This window comes from Sinohyriopsis cumingii, chromosome 11 (genome assembly GCF_028554795.1).
Source record: "Sinohyriopsis cumingii isolate HCF-2022 chromosome 11, ASM2855479v2, whole genome shotgun sequence".
NCBI lineage: Eukaryota > Metazoa > Mollusca > Bivalvia > Unionida > Unionidae > Sinohyriopsis > Sinohyriopsis cumingii.
In genome coordinates this window covers 50,510,532-50,537,412 of record NC_142971.1, presented here as the reverse complement: position 1 = coordinate 50,537,412, position 26,881 = coordinate 50,510,532, and the positions used below count along the sequence as shown (strand labels likewise).

General features: G+C 35.6%; 1 protein-coding gene across 4 annotated transcripts; it reads right to left on the bottom strand.

The window, feature by feature from the left end:
* Positions 1 to 1,808: 1,808 nt before the first annotated feature.
* Positions 1,809 to 25,181, bottom strand: LOC149788430 (uncharacterized). 4 transcript variants are annotated; one of them, XM_089974421.1, is made up of 4 exons: positions 25,082 to 25,181; positions 14,986 to 15,026; positions 14,325 to 14,566; positions 1,809 to 9,232 (listed from the first exon to the last, which is right to left on the bottom strand). In XM_089974421.1, the coding sequence occupies exons 3-4, from the start codon at positions 14,350 to 14,352 to the stop codon at positions 8,943 to 8,945; spliced, it is 318 nt and encodes a 105-aa protein (XP_089830547.1). In that variant the 5' UTR covers positions 14,353 to 14,566; positions 14,986 to 15,026; positions 25,082 to 25,181; the 3' UTR covers positions 1,809 to 8,942. The 4 variants fall into 4 exon arrangements, with proteins under 4 accessions (XP_089830547.1, XP_089830549.1, XP_089830550.1 ...); XM_089974423.1 differs by having other exon boundaries at positions 14,325 to 14,560; XM_089974424.1 differs by having other exon boundaries at positions 14,325 to 14,557; positions 25,082 to 25,169.
* Between the last annotated feature and the right edge of the window lie 1,700 nt (positions 25,182 to 26,881).

Below are 26,881 nucleotides of genomic sequence, written 5' to 3'. Positions count from 1 at the left end.
AAAATGTATTGCTGGAAAATCATATTAACTAAACAACTTTTGACAGCTTATTGTTCCTAGAGAAAATGGCACTGATGTGATGCCCATTATGGCTGCCATCTTGAAAAGCTTGTTATTACTACTATTCCTGAATGGAAAGTCAAATCAACATGGGGCTTCACAAAACGATTTCTTCTAGTTGGTCCTAAATGAAAAAAGTGCTGATATGATGCCCAATATGGTTGGCATGGGGACCATCTTGAAAATCATTACTCCTGAACAGAAAGCCATATTAACATGGGGTAAACACCTGAAGACTCTTTATTATGGCCATCTGGTCCTAAATGAAAAGGGCACTGATTGGACATCAATCTGGCCTCCATGACAGCCATCTTGAAACTCTTATATCTTCTAAACAACAAGACATATCAGCATAGGATTTTCACCAGAAGATTCTTAAAATGACTTCTTGGTCCTAAATAAAAATGGTGCTAACCTGACTTCCAATATTGCCACTATGGCAGCCATTTTAAAAATTGCAATCACTATTTCTCTTCAATGGAAAGTCATATGGACATGGGGTTTCTACCAGAAGATTCCTTATAATATTTAGTGGGCTCATAAGTAAAATGTTCCCTATCTGACCTCCAATATGGCTACCATTGTGGCCATTTTGAAGATTTGTTTTATTGCTACTCCTAGATGGATAGTTCTACTGACATGTTGTTTTCTGAAGTGCATACAATCAGTGTTGCTTGATGTTGTGCAAGACTAGTAATTAATAAGATGAAATGTGATAATTACAATAATGATCATGATAATGATGTCTGTTTAGATAAATAAAGAGTCTGACTGTTCACAACAGAAAATTATTCTACCTTCTACATTGTAGACCTTATAAATTCTGGAAGTTTTTAGATGTATCTGGATATACCATATTTGATGAAATACCCATGCTATGCACTTGATATTGTTACGAGTCTAGGCTCTTACAAAAAGTAACAGAAAAGAGTGAAGAGAACAAACTTTGTAAAAGTTAACAAATTATTTTATTTCCTTAGAATATCAAGTGAAAAATGAGAAAAAGGAACTTAAGGTTTTATAAATCAAATCCAAAAGTAATCCAAGAATTAAAAAAATAAAGTCCTAGCAATAAAAAGTCCTGAATGAAATTGAGTGTGAATCCCAATGAAATCCAAAATGGAAGATGATGACATCATTAATTGTCAGCAAAGTGCTGCAGTGTCAAGAATCTCTTGCTGAATCACAGAAAATATTCCAGTTTTTGAATTCTGTATAAATTTCGATAAATGTCCTTGTCCAAGAATTTAGAGCACTAGTATTTCTAGGGAAAACGATCACTTGAATTCAAAATAATTTGAGAACAATAAAATAATTAGCCCAAACTGGACACAACATAAAGTCCATGATGTCTCAAGTGTTAAGGCACAGCTGAGAATTCTTTCTTAATACATCAGTAATAAGTCTAACTAAGATGCAAAACAGATTCCCAGATGTGGGTTAACCTTCTTGAAAATTCAGAAGTTTGTAACAATAAATACATGTTTCATATCACATACTCCAGGTATGGCCTTAACTTAACTTAATAATTCTTACTCTGAGAATGAATTTTAAAATTTTTAAAAACAGTTGTTTACCAAAAACTATCACTGGCTCTGAATCAAATTCAGAAACTAGATACAGTGTTTCTATTATTAGTTGTTTACGTCAAAAATAAAAAATAAGTCAGAACTGAACTCTATTCTAGACAACATTACAATAGCATGTAACAGAATTTTAAAAAGTTGAAAAACTAACAAACAAATAAATTAAATATACATAATATATTCTCATTTATTTAATTCCATAAAGTTAAAACTGGTCACACTAAGCACACATCTAGAAAAATAATCAGTGCCCTCATTACTAGAAGCGTTTGCTCCCATTCGTTGTATTAAGGCCTTTTCACTTAGACAGATTTTTGCAGCTAATTCCATCTCTTGAGGAATGCTGGCTTTGAGATATATCTATATACACTGCCCTTTTCATTCTCACAACATACATGTAGAATGGCAAAGGATGAATTGGAAAGGTAAACACTGGAAAAATAAAGAAAATGGTCACTGCTATGAGAGGTGTTAATGACTTTTTCAGTTGCCATGCAAATATTTACTTTCCTTTTATTTTTACCTTGACCTTTGACTTCGACTCTCTATGTTTCTTCAAGACTTCAAAACAAGCCCTCACTTAAAAAGCTTGGTTTGTGGAAGAAGTGTAAATATATAATGCACAATCATTAATTTATCAAGAAAACTTTCCTTCTTCTGCATAACCTGAAATCCCCTCTCAATAGGTTTTTGCTTAGCAATACACAACCTATGAGAGAAATGGGTGACCCTGAATTTAAAAGTGACTTTAGAAGAAAACTTTCATGATTGATCTGAAACTCTATGGTTAATGTATTTCTGACAGGCATGATAATACAAGCATCAAGTGCAATGCAGTATTCATCTAAAGCTCTATGATCATCGGCTGTATCCATTACTCTTATTAAGGTAGAAAATATCATCTGACACTTGCTCTATACAAATTGTAGGAAAAACCAAGCTGCAGTTTCCCACTATACATATGCAAGAAATATAAGTCATACTAAAATGTAATACTAACATATTTTAACTAATATCTATTCAATTCTGATTGCTGAATAACCAGCATCTTAAATGTCATAAAATAAACTTTCAAATGAAAATTATTGATTGCTATGAACTTTTACAATGGTAGCCAGGCACTAAACTGAGTCATGAAAGATGTCAGACCTACTGTAACAGATAACAGGTTAGTACAAATTTATTTTCAATATATGCTGCTTTCAAAGTGACACTGCAGTGCATAACAGTCAATCCGGTTGTATTGGATCAGGGGCACCGAGTGGCCGAGTGAACTAAAGCGCTCTCCGTTACAGATCACTGCCATCTCACCTCTGTCTGCGTAGGTTTGAGTCTCGGATTTGGCCAATATGGGTATGTGAGAAAGCTTGCCAATAGCTTCTTGAGGGTCGGTGGTTCTTTCCAGGGTTTTCCCGGGTTCTTCCTCCACCATTAATACTGGCCGCCATGTATAGCCTATCATGTGCTGAAAAATGGCCTTAAACCCTACAACAACAACAGGTATTGGATCACACCTTTAGGTTGACCTCGTTTGAAAATGTTCCTGTAAGTTAACACTCATTTTGCCATATGTACTTCTTCCGGTGTGTAAATAACGATCTTCCAATGGAATATGGATGTACAAGGATCTAAATAAAATGAATAATTACCATGTGTAATCAAATTCTACAAAAATAACATCAATTACTGAAACGGCTGGTTCTGAATGGTTACATGCCTTGTATGATTTTCACTATAATAATGTAGTTTGCTGTATAAGTAACACAAACAGCTGTATCTTATGAACATCCACAGAGAATTTTGGTAGGTACAGAGATGTATTTAAGAATATCTTTCTATCCATCTCTCTCTCTCTATATATATATATATATATATATATATATATATATATATATATATATATATATATATATATATATATATATCCCAATCAAAAGGAGTGCTGGGATATTCAGACTCTTTTTGCATACTGTATTTGCATATGTGGTGTATATAAATTAGTAATCTGGTTAATAAGATCTACAAAAATGATGATATCACTAGTGTGCTGTATTACTGCAATGACTTTTAAGTTTTGGAACATGAAAAGGTAACTATGTTTTATGTTCCAAAAGTAACAGGATATTAGGATATAAAATTTTCATTGTCCCAACATCTATAGGTGTAAAAATGTCATGACAATAATCATGGCAGGATTGCTATATGTAACACAGAAGTGACCAGCTCTTGTCTAGTTACCATCGTATTAAACTAAACTATTAGGATTGTTTTTATGTTATTTATTCTAAATAAAGACATCATAATTCAAAAGCCACTTAAAGTTTACTGGGGGACCTGTAGTATAGTGTACAGTACTTAGTGCATATTGTGCTTTGCATCACTTAAATTCTTGTTGATTCCTAAAAATATCAGATTCAGATTTTGCTTTACGTGTAGTTTTTACCAAATCTCATTCTTCCAGATCAAATTTTTGCTATATGTCTATCGCTGTTTTATTTACTTTGTTTCACATGCTCAAGATTTGCCATTTTTCAGTGATATAAGCAACTCTGCAGTGATGTAATCTATATGAAAAGACATATGTTTTATGAATGTTTATAAACATATTAGGTACATAACCTGCATATATTCAATAACGGTCAAATACTTAATAAAGAATGACCATAATATAGGTTGAAATTCTGAATATAGATCAACAAGAACAAGACTGATCCAGTCATATTTTTTAGCTTAAAAGAAAATTTTAATTTTTTAATCATTATTCCTTACGATTTTGCCAACCTGGTAGTTTCAATGTCTCCTTTTGATTGTAACTGGTGGGTTTGTCTTTTGTTTTTCTACAGAAATCCAGGTGAGTTAACTGTTTAAACTCTAAAGCTTGCATATATAAAGAGGGAATTTTGTCTGATGGCAATGCTGGTACCCCATTCTTCTACAACAGTGATCCATTTATTGCATTTTATTACATAATATTAGCATGGTTACCATAGCTGAGTAAACAGGTAACTCACGTCAAAGAAAACTGCAATTGCATTATTATCACAATTATTTTTAAAACATTATTTCTGAGACTTCTTTATCATATTTTAGAGATAATAATAAGTTCAGTGCAGTGGTGCCTGTCATTCCACAACCGAAAGATCTACTTCATGCAGTGCAAGTTAAAATCTTCAATGGTCATGTCGTAAGGCCATGATATAAACAAGGTAATGATAAATATTAGCGATGAACCAAACATTATTTTGGTTGTTTTCATCCTGGCACCACATTTTAATGAATTAGGTATTTAAATTTTGAAGACAGAAAATGTAATTAATGGTGAAGTTTGAACATTATAGTACATTCATGCACAAAACTGACACCAGTAAACTAGAGCAAAAACTGGAGAAGTTACTGTTAATATGGTTAAAATATTGCTAATACATCATTCAATGAAATTATATGTATCTGAAGTATATAGAAATGTTAATACAAAAAAATAATTTATTGATTATTCAAAGAAACTATATCAATTTACATTTCCATCTAATAATTTATAATCATAGTCCCTTAACAACTGCAAAGTCATTATTTGTTTGCTGCAAATAATGCTATGATCTGTAAAATACACCAAGCAAATAGTAGAAAATAATTATAAGGTGTCCCAAGGCATATAGTACATGAATATTTTTTTTATATCTCATGTCAAAACTTTTATAGCTCATAAAAAAAAATATTTTTGAAAATAACTGAGGGTGTCTCAATACTTATTGGCAATACAGTATACTAATTTCATAAATGTAGCAAGTTTCCTTTGAACAATTTTACAATTCACTTATTTCATGGAAAGAAAATAGCAAATTGATAAATATCAAAATGTACTTACTGGTTGGCTGATACTAATAATAATACACATATTGCAGAAAGTATTTCACATTAAGAGCGCAATTGTCTTTGAAACAGTAAATTTATATTTTTACACAATCACATATATTGCTCCATTTAAATAAATTACACTAATCAACCAATTTGCACAATCTGATCATTATATTTATTACATAATTATTTTCTATATTAAACAGCATGAAAGCATTGAAAATGAACTTTCCTACACAATTGATAGCATACATCAATTTACCTTTACAGTAAATAATAAATGAACCAAGAACATGAACCAAAAACTTTTCAAAAATCAGTCACATCTTCAATACAATAATATATGAGTAATTGCTTAAATATAACTAAAAATGAGATCAAGGTAACAAAGCTACCACAATACTACAGAATTCGTTTGAGAGGAATCAAAATAAAACCCATTCATGTACATGATTGTGATGATATATAAAGTGGTTTACTATATAAAAGATCAGTAGTATGGTATAATGACACTAGCAAACCACACTGCTCCCTCAATAACTCGTACCCAGATAATTTGTGAACCTGTTTATAACATAGTCACTGACATGGATCCTGTTTGTTTACTTTTTAAAAAAAATGTTTAAAAAATTGGCTCCCATGTGTTGAATGTGACAAAAGTCACGATCAAAACTAGGAAATGAAACCGTGACATATTGTTCGTTTTATAATAAAAAATGGCAGTTAGTGCCCAACATGTTAGAATCAACATAACGAGATTCACAAGTTTAATGGACCACTCCAGTGGCCTAGTGGTTAGAGCGTCTGCCTCGGATGCGGGAGGTCATGGGTTCAATCCCCACCTGAGTCATACCAAAGACTTACAAAAATAGTACTAACAGCAGCCTCGCTTGGTGCTCAGCATTAAGAGGTTAGTGTTAGGAATGGTCAGCCTGGTGTCAGGATAATGTGACTGGGTGGGACATCATGCTACATGTCTGCAGCATCATGCCCCATTGCATCACTATAAACTGTCACACTGCAGACATCATAGCTAGCTGACTGAAAAATTGTTAAAGTTATGTTAAAAATCCAAAGCACACACACACAAGTTTTATTATGAAATCATATATTTTGTTAGATTTTATTGGACAAATATTTTAACAATACACTGTAAATAATAATATATGGTGAAATGGCAATAATGAAAAATTCTGGTAAATGCTAACAGATGGCAACAGTGATAAAAAATTAACACCAATTAAATAATGTCTTGTCAGGTGAAATTCATGTCTTAAGCTTTTAATTCTGTTTCAATGAAAACAGTATAATCATGGCATTTTCTCTTCTATTACAACTTTGGGAAGCGTTTGCTGCATTGTACAAAAAAATAATCAAAATAGACACGTGTTGTTTCATCATGTTAAGTATGTCTTTTGAATCAAATAAACTGAAGTACAATAAAATGTTTCATGCAAATCCTACCTGCATAAACTCTTGTGGTCGCTTTTGTCTCAAAATCAATCCATTTTATTTGACTGAATGAACATGGCTTAAAATATTATGCACTTAAGAAAATTATATATATATATATATAATATGTCCTAATCATTTGTATATGCAATCATGGAAAGCAAAGGAAAAAAGTGAAAGGTATGTTCAGTGAATGAAAAGCTTTGTATCAATAATAGGGCTCATAATGGTGAAGCAAGATTGAAAGTTTTAAGTGTAATGCAAATTTTACACTCAGAGGTTAGCTCAAGGATGAGCAGAATTTTTGGAATTATTTGCATTATGTTGATTCACCGCTCCCATGGCCTAGTGGTCAGAGCATCCGCCTTGGATGCGGTAGGTCATGGGTTCGATCCCTGGCTGAATCATACCAAAGACTTATAAAAATGTTACTAACAGATGCCTCACTTGGCGCTCAGCATTAAGAGGTTATTGTTAGGACTGGATGGGCTGGTGTCAGGATAATGGGACTTGGTGGGACATCATGCTACATGTGTGTAGCATGATGCCCCAGTGCTCAACATCACTATAAACTACCACACTGCAGACATCGTAGCGATATGACTGAAATTTTGTTAAGGCTACATTAAAAATCCAAATCACACACACACATTATGTTGATTCCACTGCTGGATTGAAACAAAAATGGGCATGGGCTGCAAATGATACAGAATTAGATGTTGCTGTGTACACCTGGTTCACACAGCAACACCAACAAGGTGTTTGTATCTCTAGAACAAATCTCAAGGTCCAGGCAAAGAAAACAGCAGAATGTATGGATAATGACTCTGATTTCATTTCAAGTCATGGATGGCTTTGCTAATCCAGCAGAGACATAGAATAAAATAAAATGTATTGTTGGCAAATCAGGCAGTAAAATGTAAAGTGATATTTGTCAAGTGTGTCACAAACTGTAAATATTATCACGTTCTCATTTGCTTTTTCAAAATAATTTTTTTAATACCCATTAAATTCATGTCTGCTAATGATTAATCTTTTTAAGTTTTTTACATTTAACTAAATCTATATAGCTATCTGTCTCTCTATCTATCTACCAATTTATCTATCAAATGACAAGAATAAAAAGTTAAAACAACACAAGTTTGGCTGTTTCTCCAAAATTAATATCAATTTTTTTTTTTATTTTGTTTAGTTTTTAACAAACAATGACACTAGAATGTTCCAAATTAACACAAATTGCAGTGACATAATACACAATATGCTTAGTGGTACACCTGTTAAGTGTACAAAAACCATGTGAAACAATGTTTTTAATGATCTTTTCCATATAGTTTATCCTAAAATGAAAGGTAATTCAGAAAGAAAAAAATAAACAGTTAAAAAGAGATATTTATTCAGTACATGTAATTTCAACACCAATAATAAAATGAACAATCAACAAAGTAGCTTGCCTCACTCCCCTTACTTCTGCCTCCTGCTGATCTCCATCCCATTATTAGCTATTGGAATGGTCTCTTGAAACTCACACCTTTATTTACAATACGGTCAATGTCATTAGACCCTGTTATGCACACATTATCGAGGGAGTGGTGAATGTTGTTTTTAAGCTTATAAATTAGAAACCACAGAAAAGTCATAACTATATTAAATTTTACTCATAAAATCTATAGTTTTTCAACATGTGATGATCATCAAGCCATAAGTTGTTTTTTTATTTTTGAAATATTTTTTTCTCAAAATCCTAAAATCAAGCTAAAAGAATATGAATAAAAAGACATTTTAAAAAAAGGTAGCAAGCAATATTAGTATGCCTCATATGCAAAGAACATATAAAAAGGTGCACTTCATTTTCTTGAATTATCTTTTATTTTAGTCCCTGATTTCATTTTTTAAAAACGCCCAATACTTTTTTATAATATTTTCCATCTAATTATTTAGAATAAATGATACATAACACTGATTGAGGTCCTTTGTGACAATTGATATTCTCTATCTTGGTGAGATTTTAAATATGTCCTCCACCTTGTTTTGATCAACATTTGCCTGTTTACAGGCCTCGACCAAAAAACAAACTTTTCCTTCAACTGTTCCATAATATTTATTTCTCCAGGTTCTTAATGCTTGATAACACCTTTCCAATGCACTTTTATAATCCTCCTTGATCCGTTCAACTTCTGCATCATCCAGACGGAGTTCTTTAGCAAGTGGCCACCAATCTCCCACACACCTAGAGAGTCTAAAAAGTTCCTCATCTTTTGGGGCTCTGTTCAAAATTTCCCCTGAAAACAGACCATAAATGCTTTGACTCATCCATATATGTAACACTGTGAAATTATAGATGGAAAATATTTTAAGGAGATGTATTTTTAAAATTCTACTCCAACTATCAATGTATTTATTATTTACATTATTAACTTATCAAGCACTGGAGAGAATTGTTACATTGTATTTCAAGCTCTACAGTAAAGACCGAGAAGTATAAAGTATGCATTCCACATGATGTACACGTGGACTAATGTAAAAAAAGCAAATTTTTAAATTAGGTTTCTCTGAGAACACTTACCCAATCACATTACATAAGGAATTTTATCCTGCTACCTCACTAATCTAGCCCCATTAAAGACGAAAAACGTCTTATTCTGTTTGTTTTTAGATAGACAAAGGGCAGTAACTCTTGCCCATTACCTCCCCTTGATACAACCAGCTGTTGCCAGTTTTTAGCTAAGCAAGAGACTAATGCAGATGGTCGCAGAGCGGGAAGGTTGGAAGGGTTTTTAAATAATGTGATTGGGTAAGTATTCTCAGAGAAACAAAATTTACTTAAAAATTTGCTTTCTCCTTCAAATACATTTCCCAATCATAATACACGAGGACAATAAGTAATAGGAGGAGAGATGCTGAGCATCTGACCTCTACCTCAGTTATCCTTCTGGAGGATGAGTGTTTGGATTCCCCAGATGAAGGATAACCGATTCTCCTAATAGCACAAGCAACACAGCCTGGGATTCCTTGATCTAATACTCTTATATGGTTGAGAAGATGAAGTTGAAGTCTTCTCACCTACAAAATATTTCCCTGGCGAAGCTAACAGGCTGTGATGATTGATTTAGTTGGGTCTGGTGGCCATCTGTGCTGCTGCCACCAGCTCTACAAGATCAAACATTTGTCTCTGCGGTGTTAAATCTAAGGTAAAAACTTGAGAAGGTAGACTCTGCATGCCAGCCAACAGATTCTATAATACCTCAGATTGAGACATTGTGTTCAAAAGTGGGGCTCACAGAAATTACTCTAATCTCGTGAGCTGTAATCCTCAGGAAGCAACTCTAATCTAGGGAGATCTCAGAGTACACCAAGAATATAACCCACTACAGTCACAAAGCAAAGGCTTGAGGGGTGATGTCTTGTTTTCCAGCCTTGACTGGTAGGAAGAGAAGTTTGCGCATGCCATAACTTGTCTCTGTTTGTCTCAAGTAGTGCTTGAGGGCGAAGACAGTATACTGCATGGCCACTGCTCTCTGCATCTCTATGGAAGAGAGAGGATGAATGATGATGCATTGGTTACCTATGGACGGCAACCAGTTCTTGCCAACTAAGCCTGGTTGTGTAAGGAGGACTACCACACCATCTGAACTGAACTAAAGATAGCTTGGATCTGCTGAAAGGGCATGTAGCTCTGACCCTGCATGCTGAAGCTAAAGATATCAGGAAGCATGTCTTGTATGACAGGAACCTTAGTGAAGCATGAGCGAGAGCTTCAAACTTGCTTGAGTTGAGCCAAACTAGGACCCAAGACAAATTCCATTTTGGAAACAATGTTATGGATTCTGGTCACTGGAGATCGAAATTATCTAACAGATCTGAGAGATTGTTATCATGCCCAATGTCACATCTACCATAATGTCGGAATGTGTCCGAGATCATAGATTCTTGAAAGCGTAAACATGGTCTTGCACAGATGCTGTACTCAACCTGGCTATGGAAGAGAGTGAACAGGAACACTTGTTTAACTACAGACAGACTGTAATCTGTTCTGTGCTACAAAGCCCAATGGTACCATAAGATGAGAACCACCAAACCCTCTGATCTGAACTGAAGGGAAATCAGACGAACATACAGTGGGGATGCAGCCCTCTTACTCTGCATGCAGAAGCTAAACCTATCAGTAGACATGGTCTGTATGATAGTGCCTTTAACAATGTGTACCAGTAGGCTAGAAGTTCAAATGGGTTCAAATCAAGCCATGTTAGAACCACAGATTTTATCACTTTGGAGACAAAAAAGGGATATTGGTCAAAGAGACCAATATTGTCTAAAATATCTGATTTGTCTCCATGTTGCCATGATGCCGGAATATGTCCAATATTATGAGGTGGTAGCCTTTGATAGTGATTTGGGTCTAACTGTTTCTTCTCCAATAACAGAGCCTGAGAAAGTCAGCCAGTTGAGAGATTGAGACACACAGATGGACAATACAGTTGATTACTTTCAATATTCTCCCCACAAATGAAGGTTTGAACTGTCAGACTCTTAAGGCTGTCCTGGTATGAGCTGAGGATGTAGAAGAAGAGGGCAGTCGATTCAGGTTGGCCAGAATCTTCCTGGATGTATTATCATTAGGAAAAGTAGATTGGTGATACAGGGTTTGTGCACGCAAAGAAGGGATATCAGAATCATCTTGCCATTCTGACACAATAACTTTAGCACCATAGAAGGGGCAGCAGAGGCCCACAACCACTCCCGAATGGCTGACATTGTATCCCACAAACCAAGCTGTTGTGTCTGGAACTACGGAGACGATGATCTAGAAGAGAAGGAAGATCGTTCCGGCCTTAAAGTAGGGTAGAACTTACCATTTTTTTCAGTAGGATGCTGCTCAGGTATGCTGCCTTCAATGTAGATGACATCACCCAGAACAGGCAGATGATGCAATCCATAGTATGAGTGAAAGCCCAGGGCTGATGCTGTGGTCAAAGGGAAGAAATGTGAATTGATAACGGTGTGGCAGTAAGCAAAATGGGAAAACTAGCAATAGACAGGGTGGATAGGGATGTGAGTGAATGTGTCTGTCAGATCAAGACTGATGGCATACTTACCCCATCTGATGGAGAGGCAGAATGACCTCGCCATCCCCATCTTGAATACAGAAAGGGGACTCCAGTTGACGATGGGCCTCCACCTGCTGTTTGCATTTCAAAAAGCAACAGTCCTGAATAAAAGGCTGGGGAATATGGTCTTAGTACAAACTCCCAAGCCTTTTATGAATGACCGTATCCTCGGTTGTCGAAAGGCATCTATCTCCTAGTTTGACAGTTTATTCATGTAGAGGGGTGAGGAGATTGTTGATGAATGAAACCTGAAACCCTCCAACTGACCTGGATCACCTGCCCCTTTCTGAGCAAATGGGTGTACAGTGAGCTCAAAATCGGTTTCATACTGCAACTGTACTATTGCATCATATAGATCAATGTGGGTGCACAATGTGACTAAGGAGATCCTCTGACTTGAGGCCGCTGAACATTCCTTCACACATACGGGGACTGAGTGGTTCCAAACACCCGTGTGAGTGGAGCAGCGAGAAGGAGGGGCAGTACCTGAACTGCCTGCCTCCAATCTCCCTCTAGTCTTCCTCCAGAGCTATGGGGACCTGAACAGGATCACCCTGAAAGGGAGAGTAAGATATGGTAGAGCACTTTGGACCACCCACATGTGAAATGTTGTATAGAGAAGAGACTGTCCAGACCCATCAAAGAGTTGGCCATGGTATGGTGAGCAGGCCTGGTCAAATATACCAGCAAACCTGGTTGTCGCCTCTCAAGTATGGGTGTTCAGTAAGTCCCTTTCTTCCTCCTCAATGAGATCTACTGATTCTTTAGAGCAGCAGCAAGGATTCAGAAGTATCCAGCACCTGAAAAAAGAAATTGTCCTCGATGGCAGCTGGAGAGCCAACTTCAGTCAATTCCATGGTGGATTTGATGCAGTTCCGATGCACACACTATGTGACAAGGCTTAACTTGGTCTACTTGTAGCACTAGATGAGACATAATAGGTGGCATGAAGACTCAATACAATCCCCAGTAAAAGAATGGTTTGTCAGTGACTCATCACCCTCATTGTGTGCCGCATCCTCATCAAGCTCGACACAAGTTATGCCGGGTGGCCTTGATGGCTCTACTCAGTTGTATCTAAGAATAAGCCATGAGCAATCTAATATCCGGCATTGCCAGCAAATCCGGCTTTTCCTGCACTGCAGGCATCGCTGGCAATATTGGCCTTTCCAGCACTGACACCTGGGTACTAAACAGTGTAAGGTTGGCCTGAAAGACTTGGCTTGATGGTTACGGTTTAGATTTAATGTATCTGGTGTGAATGGCATGGTTGGCTCTGGTACTGTCAGTATACAAATTGTCCGCCAATCGCCGGCGTTGGCTGCAACAAAGGCATGGTTGCATGGATAGATGTCTCATTGAAATCTCCTGTACGGTAATGATAAGATACCAACATATGATAAAGGTACCAATAGCTTGGCTAGACAGATGGATCTATCACAAAGATTCCTGTATGAACAATTTGGCTGGGTTGCCGGTGTTGGCTGACTACTGGTGCCAGCTGGGCTGCCTGTGTTGGCTGGATGGTTGGTAATGTGATGACAACTGGTTTTGGTGCGGTAGTATTATTATTATGGATCCAATGCAAGCAGAAACTAATAATGTGTTGAAATTGCTAGGTAACTAGCAGATCAGTGAAGTGTCATATCAGAAACCTATGGCCAGTATAAAATTTATGCTGCATGCTTAGCTAATAATTAAACCATAATTCTATCAAAACAGCATGAAATATGAATAAACTAAGCATACTTATCAAGCAATATTACAGAATTTTGTTATTAACGGCTCCATAACAGACAGAAAAAGCAAATAAAGTCAAATGTACCCTAACTCGTAATGATCTTGTGTAATGTCAACTTTAGCACAGAGGGATGGTGGATCTACAAGACGAAGTCCCAACAAGTGATAAATCTCTCAAAATATTGGCAGAAATTGTAAAATAAAGCATTATACAACCTGCAGTAGATTGATAAATCCACACCATAAATGCAAAATGAATGTTGGATGGATGAAAAAAGGGCTGGATTGTAGGAGGCTTTTGCACTGCCTGCATACAGCAAAGCTACAAACTGGTAAACAAATTCTTGTGATTATCTTCTCACTGGTAATAACCAAGATTCGAAATTTTATTTAAGGAAGGATTTTCCCCTTAAAAACAGACCATACTTATCAAAAATACCAAGAAGAGATTTTACTTTTTCAGTATAAAGTATAATAAAGGGCTCCGACCAGGATGCAAATATCCAGTAGTACAGTGTTCACATACCAAGATCCTGCTGAGAAACATTTGTCATTTTGTCTGGTAGAGCAATGTTGTTGACACTGTTTGCAATTATGTACGCTTGTTGTTGACAAGTGATCGCAGGAACTTGACAGGATAATTCTGCTGACAAGTGATCACAGGAACTGTACAGGATGTATCTGCTGACAAGCGATCACTGGAGCTGGATAGGATTGATCTGCTGACAAGCGATCACTGGAGCTGGACAGGATGGATCTCTGCTGATGCTATAAGATTTAAAAATCTTTTAACTACAGCGTTAATCAAGTCTTGCATTCTTCATTGTTTCAACTGATTCACTGGTAACTGGGGTATGAAACATATTTTATATCAAACGGTATTTATGCAAATTTGATATGTGTGACATAGGTTTTCTTTATTATTTAATTTTGGTTTCTTTTTCTGTCTTTATGAAACATTCAACCAGTCATTAGTTATTCATTACTTATCCATCTAAACAAGTCATATCTGACAAATTATGATACTATGCTCTTAAATTTAAAAACAAATTAGAAAACAATACATGTTAATATCATGAAATGAATTTTACTTGGACTGTCAATGTTTACTATTCAATTCAAAACATCAAGCTCCAAATATAACCAGAGTTGGGGTATAAGTGTACATTTATAAGTTCTTGTCATACCTGCTAATGATCTTGTTTCTTATTGGTAGCCCACTTTCATGCTGTAAGATAGGACAAAGTTTTGTAAGAGCTGCAGTTGCTCAGTGAATTGCATACCAGATGTGTGATTGAAACGATATGGGTTCAAATCCTATTAGCTTAGGCTGGCTACCATTGTTCATCCTTAGGCACATCACCTTACTCCAAATAACCCACCTGTATTGATGTGTCACATATGTCTATTTAATTTGTATGTTACTTTTTTCTCCATAATGATATGTTATGTATAATTGTATTTTGGACTTAACTTTGTCAATTGTGTACCTGACCAGTAACTTTTAATCCATAAACAACAAATAATACAGAGTTAATATTTCTTTATGAGTGTGGGTTAGATATCATGATCATTATCAAAGAGGTAAATATGTTTATTTGGGTCTGGGTCTTGAACACTGGTATTCCCCATTGATAAACCTGTTGTACCTGCTGTTTATGATATTCTTTATTATAATTTTCTTAATAGACCCTGTCTTGTTGACAACTCGGACTGTTCTAGAATGGAAAATTCCATTAAGTGACAGTATTTCCAAAAAATGGTAATTGTATCCTAGGTCAAGCAGACAGGTTTATAATCATTACCTGAGAAATTTCTCATTCTTGCATTCAAAGTGAGGCAGAATCAGTCTTATTGTTGTCTTCAGTATTATTTATTCAAATTATTATTCACTGAATATACAAAAGTGCTCATCAATAATATTCTTGGACAGAAACATTAATTTGGAACTATAGTGAATTCAAGAAAGGACATCTGGGATAATATTATTGTGATCCATCAAAAGACTGTAAGCACATTTCCATGTTCCAGGCCACTACAGGCAAATCAACACATTCAGAGTTGTATCTTATTTTGAATACCACTGGAATTTAATTAGAACTTTATTCATTAGGACTGGTGATAAACTGTTTTTGACTATTTTAGGATTTATTTCATGATACTCTAAGTTCTTTTTCAAATTTTCACTTTGTATTATGAATAAATAAATTATTTGTTCAATTATACCAAACTTGCTGGTTTTCAGTCTTTCTATTACTTAGCTGAAGACCATAGAATCAGAATACACAAAACACCAAGCCAAACCAAGCCCTTATTTATGAAAAACATATGAAGTTGGAATCTACCAGTCAGTAAGTTTTCTTAGCATCATATCTAAAATCCTAGAAAAGACAATCTACATCCAATTGGAAACACATTTAGTTTAAAGCAGTATACTGTATGACTATCAGCCTAATTTAAAAAATTAATACTCTAAGGAAATGTCCCTAATTTATTTTACATAATACATTTTTAAAAAAAAGACTTCTAAAGGTTTATACAATGGTATGATCATTGCTAGATTTAGATAGACTCTCAATCCAAATTGTTACAATAAATGAAACAATGCCTGAATCCATGACTGTAACCTGTGGTGTACTTCAGAGTATTATCTTGTGGCACATTCATTTGCTTTGTTATACAAATAATCTGGATATGAGCCTCAATATGGATTGTAAATTAATTCTTTATGATGATGATAATTTCATCTCTTAAAAACTGGGATCAAAACTTGAATTATTTACTCAGTGGCTAGTTAATATTAAACTATGACTTAGATCATATAATCACTTCACCATGGTAACACAGAATGTATTCTGTTTGGCTCAAAACACAAAACTAAAAAAACAAACAAGATTTCTCTCTCAAAACTAATGGTCATGTCATCAAGCCACAAAAATCACTAATATATTTTGGGACCAAAGATTACATTTTTGGGTTGGGGAGGAGGGACTGGGACTTTAATCTGAGCAAGAATATTTTTATTTTATTTTACCTCAAGATAATTTTTCTTCAATGAATATAAGATACAACAGGTTGGAGTGTTAAAAAAAGCAAGAATGTTTTTCAACTATCTCAGAGGTAGAAATTTGTTTTCCCAAAAATCTCAGCCAACACCCCTACCCACCACAATTTACTGATCAATCCCTTAGGTCTTACTTTGGATCAATATTTATTTAATGAGACAATGATAAATGGTATTGTGAAAAATGTTAGTAATAGGCTTCTTTCAATAGGCATGTTTATCTGCTTAAAAGAAAACTTTTAAACAATCTGTGTTCTGCATTGATTTAATGTCCTCTGAATTATTCTTGTTTCTTGTGTATTTCTCGACTCTGTATTGGAAAGACAAAGCAGATTGCTGAAAATAAAAAATTCCAATTTATAGAAAGAAAATTGTAAACGAAGATAAGTTACTCATCAATGTGTGCTTTCAATAGTTAAATAGTGGAAAATAGTTAAACAACTGAGGGTTAACCCTGTATATAACATTGTCGACAACAGTGGTCCAGTATACTGACACAATATCTTCCTTCAAGTATCAGACCATCACCTTTCCAATATTTGAGGCAGTAATCAAAACTCTGTAGTACAAAGACTATACAGCTTATCCTCTTCAAACTTTTCATTTAATTCAATTAATGACTAATGGAACAATTTACTACAAAATTACAAAAGAAGCATATTTAAATCTGCAGTAAAGCCTTGCTTAACCAAACAAGTTAAAATACTGAATAAAGGAAATTTTTATGTTTTACTGACTTCACATAATTTCTCTGTTTAAATAAAACACTTCCATTTTGTTTTTCCCCAACAAGTTATAAATTTATGATACCTATTCTTATTCAAGGAACACTGTTATTCATGGTCCATCCCATTACCTTAACATTAACATTATTTTCTAAATTTGAAAAGTAGATGTTGTTTTATTTATTGCAACTTAATCATTATTTTGTTCATAATTTTTTTTACTATTGTTTTAATCTGCTTATTTGTCATGTCATTCTTAAAGATTTTATCCCTTATATCTTGACCATGTTGAAAATAAGCACATTAAAATCTTACAGGATAATCCTAGATCTAACCAATTTGCTTGCCTTGTTTTTCGTGTGATATATGTACCTTTATAATATATAAATATCTGCATGTATTATTGTACTTGTATTATATTAAATGTTATATGTGCCTTTTATACTGTTTTATGTATTTACTGTATCATTTAGGTCTTTTATCAAAATTTGTGTGTATTTGGTCACCCTGGTAAACAATATGCTACAAATTATCAGAATTAACAAATTGCACAATGCTTATTTTTCTATATTTTTCTCCAAATTCTTCAAGTCTGTTTAATCCAACCTGAATCGTGCAACATGAGGTTTATTAAGAACAGCTTTATAAAATGCATTAAGGACCTCATGAACCGGAGTTTACATTCAAACTCAATTATGAATTCCTAATGGTAAGAATGAATTTACTTGATAACATTTCGAATATTAAAACTGATTTAGAATGAAAATATTCTCAAACATAAGTAGTTTGCTTCAAAAAAGTTTCACAAATTATATTTGGGAATATAGTCAAACAATGAAGCAATACTGTAGTTCGAGCTGGCACTTAAGTTACGTTTTGCTCATAATGGACCCGAGTATCAAGAAAACATCAGATAGTAGTTTACCAACCACAGCAAACTCGAATTCAACCAACATCACACTGGGACCCCAAATTCTGGTCTCAAACACAGACCAAACAAACCACAAACCAGCAGACATAATTAACACCCCCCCACCCCACCAACAGAAACTACTAAAAATACAAAACTACACTCCAGGGAACAATATAAATACAATGCCAATACAATCGCCAATCCTCTTCAAGGAAGCGGAAAAACCAAACACAAATGAAGATATAGACACCACTATTCCAAACCTAACAAATGAATTTGACAGTAACCTACATACCTTAAACTCCCCACAATTAGACCACATAACCATAACCAGCACCCCAAAATTCACCAAAAATGAAATAACCAATTCTAGAAGCATGCAAACAAACCAACAACAGGAAATCAAGCAAACACCAATAAATCAAAACATTAGGAAAGAAACTAGACATTCAAGCCAAACTCCTGGACCATCTGGGATAATAACAGCAAGGGAACCACCAACCTATGGGAACAAATCCAATGAATTAGACACTACAAAACGACCCAGCAGCATCACTAATATGGCAACCCAAAGACCCCAAGCAACCCAAAACACATACCTAGGTAATGGCAAGGGCCCGCTAAAACCCCAAAACAACCCAAAAAAACCCACAAGTAAGGTTAACTCAAAACAGGAAATAAAACAACAACGTAACCCCAAAACAAAATGTACAGTTATCATTCCATCGAACACACCATATACATAAGCAGCAGGTGCAACAGAATTACTAATCTAAGTACCAATAGTATTATGACAGCACTGGCCAAAATTCACACTGGACAATTCAAACTGATAAGACCAAGGCGAAACTACCTCATTGTCCAATGCAGCACAATTCAACAGGTGGAAAAATTCATCCAAATTGAAAATATAGGCCCAATAAAGATCAAAGTAGAGAGACACCATAGCACTCAGAGGAAACCACGAGTCACTTCGAACTCCAAACACAGTGAAACCACAACTAATCTGGCTGAACCCACTAAAACCACTATCTTTAAAAAAGTAATAGCACTAAACAGATACAACAAGGATATAAGCAACGAACTCCTACTTCATAAACTCACAGCAAATGGAACACAGACCACCAAAGTATATCGTCTTAAAAATCACATGGGACAAGGAACAAACAAAGCAGTTATAGAGGCTACCGAGCCAATACCCTCAAAAATAAAACTAGGACAGTCAGGAGTGTACCATAAGCTGGAAAACTACATAAATAGGCCAAGATTTTGCACCAAATGCCTGCACTGGGGACACAATGCCCTCAGATGTAGATTCAAACCAAGATGTAAGTACTGTGGAGGTCAACACAAAGGAGAATGCCACACAATTAAACAAAAATGTGCTAACTGTAAAGAAAACCATTATCCTAGATCGGCAGAATGCAGATTTGCAATAAAAGAGAAACAAATAGTGGACTTAATGAACGAAAAACACCTCACCTACCAGTCTGCCAAAAACATTATTTGTAAAAACAACTCCAACACACCAAAATCTACCTCTGAAACAATCAATGAGCACCAAAACTCTCCACGCAGAATCAGAAGGGAAAACATTGCACCACAAAACATACCCTCGAATCAGGAAACAAAAGAACCAAAATCTACAACCCACATTGTAACAAACCATGACCACCCTGATAACACTCCAGATACAAACAAAACTGTCACCCCAAACATCCCCAAATCTAACACACACACTAACACAGAATTAATACAGGAAGTAATGAACCTAACAACACGAACCATAATGCAAGATCTCAGTAGCATAATCAGAACTCTCAAAACCATTTTCACCATACTAGCTGATTGGACCACAAGACTAACAGATAAAGACAACGTCAAAAATGAATAGTACAAAAAATAATAAAATCACCATCTGGCAATGGAACTGCAGAGGAATCTTTAAAAACCTATCAGAACTGCAGAACAAACTGAATAATACGGCCATAAAACCAGACGTAATCTGCCTACAGGAAACCCTCATAACACAAGAACACAAACGCCTGCCCAAACTACAAGGCTATACCCAGGGAATCTTTAAAAACAGACCCATGGGGCAGAAAGGGGGTGGACTAGCAATTTTTTTAATAGATACACTAATCTACTATGAAGTAATAGAAGTACCCCCTAACCTAAACATCAATAATAGCATCGAAATAATGTCAGTAATGATAAATATAGGAACCACAAACATTCAAATAATAAACGCATACGACCCAGGGGTTACCTTCTGCCCTACCAACCTAATCTCACTAAAGGCAATCACTAATAACAACAACAACAATCTAATGATCTGTGGCGACTTCAACGCACACAGTGAATTATGGGGAGGTAAAAAGAAAGATCAAAGAGGAAAAATGGTTGAAAAATGGATAACTGAGAACAATCTGGTCATCTTAAATGACGGGTCGAACACTAGATTAAACCCTGAGGATGGCGCTCTCTCAGCCATAGACCTAACCATCACTACCCCAAAATTGGCTCAAATCACAAATTGGTGGGTGGATCAGGAAGATACGTTAGGAAGTGACCATTTTCCCATCACAATCAATATTCAAACAAAAACTCAACACATTCCTAACGAAACCCCACCTAAATGGAGGTACCAACAGGCAGACTGGGACCAATTCCAATTATTACTAGCTAGAGCAAATCCAGATAACTTAGAAAGCCCAAGTATTGACATGTATTATGATAACATAACAGACACAATTATAGAAGCAGCTAGCCGATGCATACCAAAGACAACTAATATCCAAAATAAAAACCCTGTACCATGGTGGACTAAACAGTGCACTATAGCACATAAAGACAAAAAAAGGGCCTTAAATAAATATAAACGCACCAAAAATTCTATCTACTTCCAGCAATATAAAGACAAAAAAAAAGCACTAAAACAACTATAAAAACTGCTAAAATTAATCTATGGCAAACCTTTTGCTCTAAACTGAGTCTAAAATCAAACTCAAAACAAATATGGGACAAGATAAAAGCCATAAAAGGGAAAGCAACTACCTCAGCCCCAAAAATTAAAAATGCCATAACAAATAAAGGTAAGGCAGACCTCCTAGCGAAGCATTTTTTGAACATGAGTAGCAACAATAATCACACCAAAAACTTTCAAGAACACAAAAAACTAATGGAGGGAACCCAACCTCAAATGTTTCAAGACCAAGGAACGAAAGAATCTCACCTAAATAGCGACATCACAGTACATGAATGGAAGATAGCCCTACGATCCAAAAATGAAACATCCCCTGGTAAGGATCAGTTAGGTTACATTATCTACAAAAAACTACTTATCAATATAACAATAGCCATAATCAAACTCTTTAATAGGATATGGGATAAAGGCCAACTACCCACCAAATGGAAACAGGCCATAGTAATACCAATCCCCAAGCTAGGTAAAGATCCCAACAACATAAATTCGTACTGACCCATCTCCCTTACAAACAATATTTGCAAAATAATGGAGACAATAATCGCAAATAGGTTAAAACACCACCTAGAAACCAATAACCTACTCTCCATAAATCAATGTGGCTTTCGGAACAAACGGTCCACAACTGACCAACTTCTCAGATTGGAAACAGACATCAAACTCGCTTTTAACGCACATAGGAAAACCGATCGCAACCTCATAGCGGTTTTTTTAGACCTAGAAAAAGCATTCGACCTAGTATGGACCAATGGACTAATGGCCAAATTAAACCAATTTGGAATAACTGGACGCTTGTTCAACTGGATTGGCGATTTCCTCACAGGATGGAAAATTACCACAAGAATAGGCAACACCCATTCGGAAGAATTTTCACTTGAAAATGGAACACCGCAAGGCAGTGTAATAAGTCCGTTACTATTTAACCTGATGGTAAACGACCTTGACCTCAATGTAGCCTCCACAAAAATAAACTTGTCACAATTTGCAGATGATAGTGGCATATGGAGGAATGGAAATCCTGCCAATAACACAGTAGTTAAAGAAATCCAGCAGAGCCTAGACAACATAGGGAGATGGGCGGACAAATGGGGTTTCAAAATATCTCATAAAAAAACTGTGGCAATCATATTCACCCCCAAACGAAATAACAACCTAGTCTATCCAAACTTCTATATATAAAATCAATTAATCAAATACGTAACAGTAGTAAGATTCCTAGGAATGTTCTTTGACAACCACCTCACATGGAAACAGCACACTGAACAACTCACCCAGAATTGTAACAAAGATCTCAATTTACTCAGGAACATCACAGGGACTGACTGGGGATCCAACCAGGAAACCCTCCTCACGATATATAAAAGCCTAATTAGATCAAAACTGGATTACGGTTGCCAAGCATATAACTCAGCTAAGCAGCCTGTACTACAAAAACTTGACACTATCCAGAGAAAAGCCTTGCTATTATGCACAGGAACACTCCCCTCAACATCATTAGAAGAACTACAAACACTAACAGGATAACTACCCTTAAAATTACGTAGGCAAGAACTGCTCCTCCGATACTCCATTCGATTAGATACCCACCCAGACAACCATCCCACCAAAACAGCTATAAATAAGTGTAAAGTTATCTTCAAACCCAAAATCATACCTATCACACCAAGTGGCAAAGTAATCCTTGAACTAAGAGAAAAGATACCTCTACTAAAAAAACAGGTAACAAACAATACAGACCAGAACAAATCACCATGGTTACAAAAACCACCAAGAATTAACATTGAAGCTACCAAATTAGGCAACAAAGAAGGACAAGAAAACTTACTAAAACCTGTACTGGTAAACGAAATCAACCAAAAAAACCCGGACTATGTTAAAATATATACCGATGGATCAAAAACAAACAACCCACCAAGAACAGCAGCAGCAATAGTCATCCCTGAATTCAATATACAAACGGGATCCAGATTACCTGACTATTGCTCCATTTACACCACTGAATTCTGGGCTATACTTGAATCACTACAATGGATCAAAGACAACCAAATACCTAAAGCAGTCATTATAAGCGATTCCCTAAGTGTTATCAAATCGATCCAAAATCGCAATACACACTCTAGGGAACAATTCCTCGACAGAGCATGCCAATTAATCGACGATATCACCACAGCACATCAATTAGTCGAGCTCATGTGGATACCGTCGCACATTGGAATCTCTGGCAACGAAACAGCAGACAAAGTTGCAAAAACCAAACTAGGAGATCAAAACTCTATCAAGCTTAACTATAGCTCTACAGAAGCAATAAGCTTCGCACAAACATATACATGTATAGACCAAACATGGCAAGATTTTTGGAACTCCTCCACAAAAGGGAAAAATCACCATGAAACCCAAAAAAACGTAGATAGGAACATACAGCTACCTAAGGGTACCTATTTAGAACAGAAAACCATATACAGGATAATAACTGGAAAAACTAAACTAGCAAGCAGTTTTGGAAGGTTTATAGGACCCAAACCAGCAACCATTAACTGCTTTAACTGCCACACCACCGAACATCTACACCACGTATTCAATATATGCCCAAAATATCAACCCACTCGGAAAATATTTATCAAAAACCAAAAAGAGATTGGATTACCACACACATACCCAGAGTTACTTATGGACTCTAATAAAAATAAACAATCAGCATATAAAAATATAAATCAATTCATAGACTCAGCAGGACTTAGGAACAAAATATAATTACTATCCCCACAAAACCAAAAGACCCAGTAACTAGCTAAATAAATGTAGAAGCCACCACATAAAAAACCATAACATATCATTCAATTTTATAAAAGTATTAATAAATAATTCACTTACGAAGCACCTATAAAAAACTAAGGAAACCGCAAAATCGGATGTCCTAGATGTCCTTAACGAACCGAGTAATCAGCTAGGATTCCTGTCCTAGATGTCCTTAACGAACCGTGTGATCGGCTAGGACTCCGGTCTCTTGCTAAATAAAGTATAAATAACATTCAATCTCTAAAAACATCAATTAATAAATAACTTAAAGAGGTAATATCTAAAAACTTATAAATAACATAACGTAGGAAACACACCCTAAACACCTCGACTAGTAATACCATAATAACCTTGAAAATCTCTCTTCATACATGATATTTACTAAGAACCTCTATAAACAGCATAGAACATCCCCCCTCCTTTAGAACATTTTGAAGAAGAAAAAAAAAAAATCTCGAAAAAAAAAAAAAAAAAAAGGCAAATGCAACAAGAAACCAGCGATGTAAAGCAAGCAGGACCGTTCCCGAGCTCTCCTTCCCACTAATGACAGCCAACCATTCAACTGTAGGGACCTTTATGGACCCACAGATTGAGGCCAAACTATCAGGGTTCCTTGAGGTGGCACCATCCCCTTCCCCAGGAACAACTAGCAGGCTGCGGTGCAGTCAGAAAAAAGTGGCACATGCACAATTGTGCGAACGCTACTATAATTAAACTCAACAACAACAACAACGGATAACACCCACTCCCTTTCAAACGCAGACTATAGTATTTAAATAAAATGAAACGTATCTCATACCTGTACATCACAGGCACTTTGTTAATTGGTGAGTGTAAACATTAACGACCCCTGAATCAAACGTCTACGCTGTACATCGGTAACTTAAACTTGTTTCGATATTAATAAGGGGGGTAACTCTACCAAGTATATAACCATGTACATATAAAAACCACTTTCACTTTGATTCGAGTTTGGGTCAGAGATTACTTTTATTTTTTGCTTTTACGAATATCCTATATGATTTAAATAGACTGATTATATAAAAAAAACACCTTAAAAAACAAATAAATAAACAAAACAACAACAACAGTAACATCAGACCCTGAACCTTGCTGGCTAATGTAAAATGGAAATAGCTTCGATATGAAGGAGGCCTACCTAATATAAAATAAACTGCTGTACATTCACCAGACGCCTAGATTTTCGGTCAGTCTGCGGGCCCACAACACCTATAGCTACCCAAAATCTTACCCACCCACCCCCAGCCTAGACAGGCGGATTCTCATTGGTTGATTCCGCAATAACTAGAACTGCAGTCCCGCTTATGCTTAAGGAAAAATAATAATATAAATTGTCTGGGATTTAAATGTGACATTTAAATTTGTTTTTAAAGATGATGCATTTTGCACACCAGGGCCCGGCAACGTGGAATGAATTGCCCACTGAACTTAAACACAAAGACACAGTGATCCCATTCAAGAGTGCTCTCAAAACTCACTTATTTCGACGGCAAGAACAAACTTAAAGACCTAACAATGTTTCTTACCTTAAATATTCTCAGCATGTTTGTTTATGTTTTCTAATTTCATGGTGTTTGTTTTTGTAATCATATCATTATATGTTTTTTATCTTATCGGTGTTGTCTAATGTTGTAAAGCGCTTAGCGCTGCTAAAGATTAGGCGCTATACCAAGTCCTCATTATTATGATATTGATATTTTCTCAAGTACGTTGAGCAGTTCAAATATCTATTTATGTAACAAAACCCCAATAGTACGCGTGATAACGGGGTAGTTACAATGCTGTCTGGCATTTCATCGCACCTAAGGTTTCCGTCTCCAATAATGAAGCAAAACTCTTACCGAATTCGACCGATTGACGAAAATAAAATACTGCAATGCTTAGGTGGCGATCGCAATTTTGTATTTTGCAAAAGAGTAAGAATTTAAAGAAAACGAATTTCCCCTGCTTTCCTCACTGGTTATACTGGCTATTTAAAAAAAGACCTTGTATATCTTAGGTATAATTCAAAGAACCTTTAATTCTTTTTTTTTTTTTTTTGGGGGGGGGGGGTCTGATTGATGGGTGTAATATGTGTTATAGAGTATACAGCTTGACCTTACTCCAGTTGTGCATCTTTCAAAAAAGTGCTAGCTCTACTTGGTCATTTTCACTTCCTGAACCTCAGAGGTAAATTGTATTTAAAAAAAAGAGCCGATAACTTTTTTTTTACATTTTATATATTTCGTAATTCATTCATTGCACTTTCAGAAGCTGGTATTGTCTAGTCTTTAATGGCTGCTATGGATAGTGTACTTTAGACTAATTCAGGCTTATTTTTTAGCACAAGGGAGCAGTCATTTTAGTTAGCAGTGTCCTTATATCATGTACAATTTCCAAAAGTACAATATCCAAAGAAATATCATCCACATTACATTCATGTAGCATAGAGGTATGCCAACATTCTCTCCATTGTGCATGTTTTAAATGCAAACAACTTCACCTTACATACGTCACTCTCATGTGTTACATACGTCACTCAAATGTTGTCCAGATAGATGTGTTCCGTCAGCAATTGCGGGTGCCCTGCGGGAAAGTG

Excerpts from the sequence above, each read along its gene's own strand:
- LOC149788430 (XM_089974421.1), bottom strand. The coding sequence starts at position 14,352 with ATGACAAATGTTTCTCAGCAGGATCTTG. Across the intron at positions 9,233-14,324 it reads TGTTTCTCAGCAGGATCTTG|GGGAAATTTTGAACAGAGCC; the intron begins GTATGTGAACAC and ends GTCTGTTTTCAG.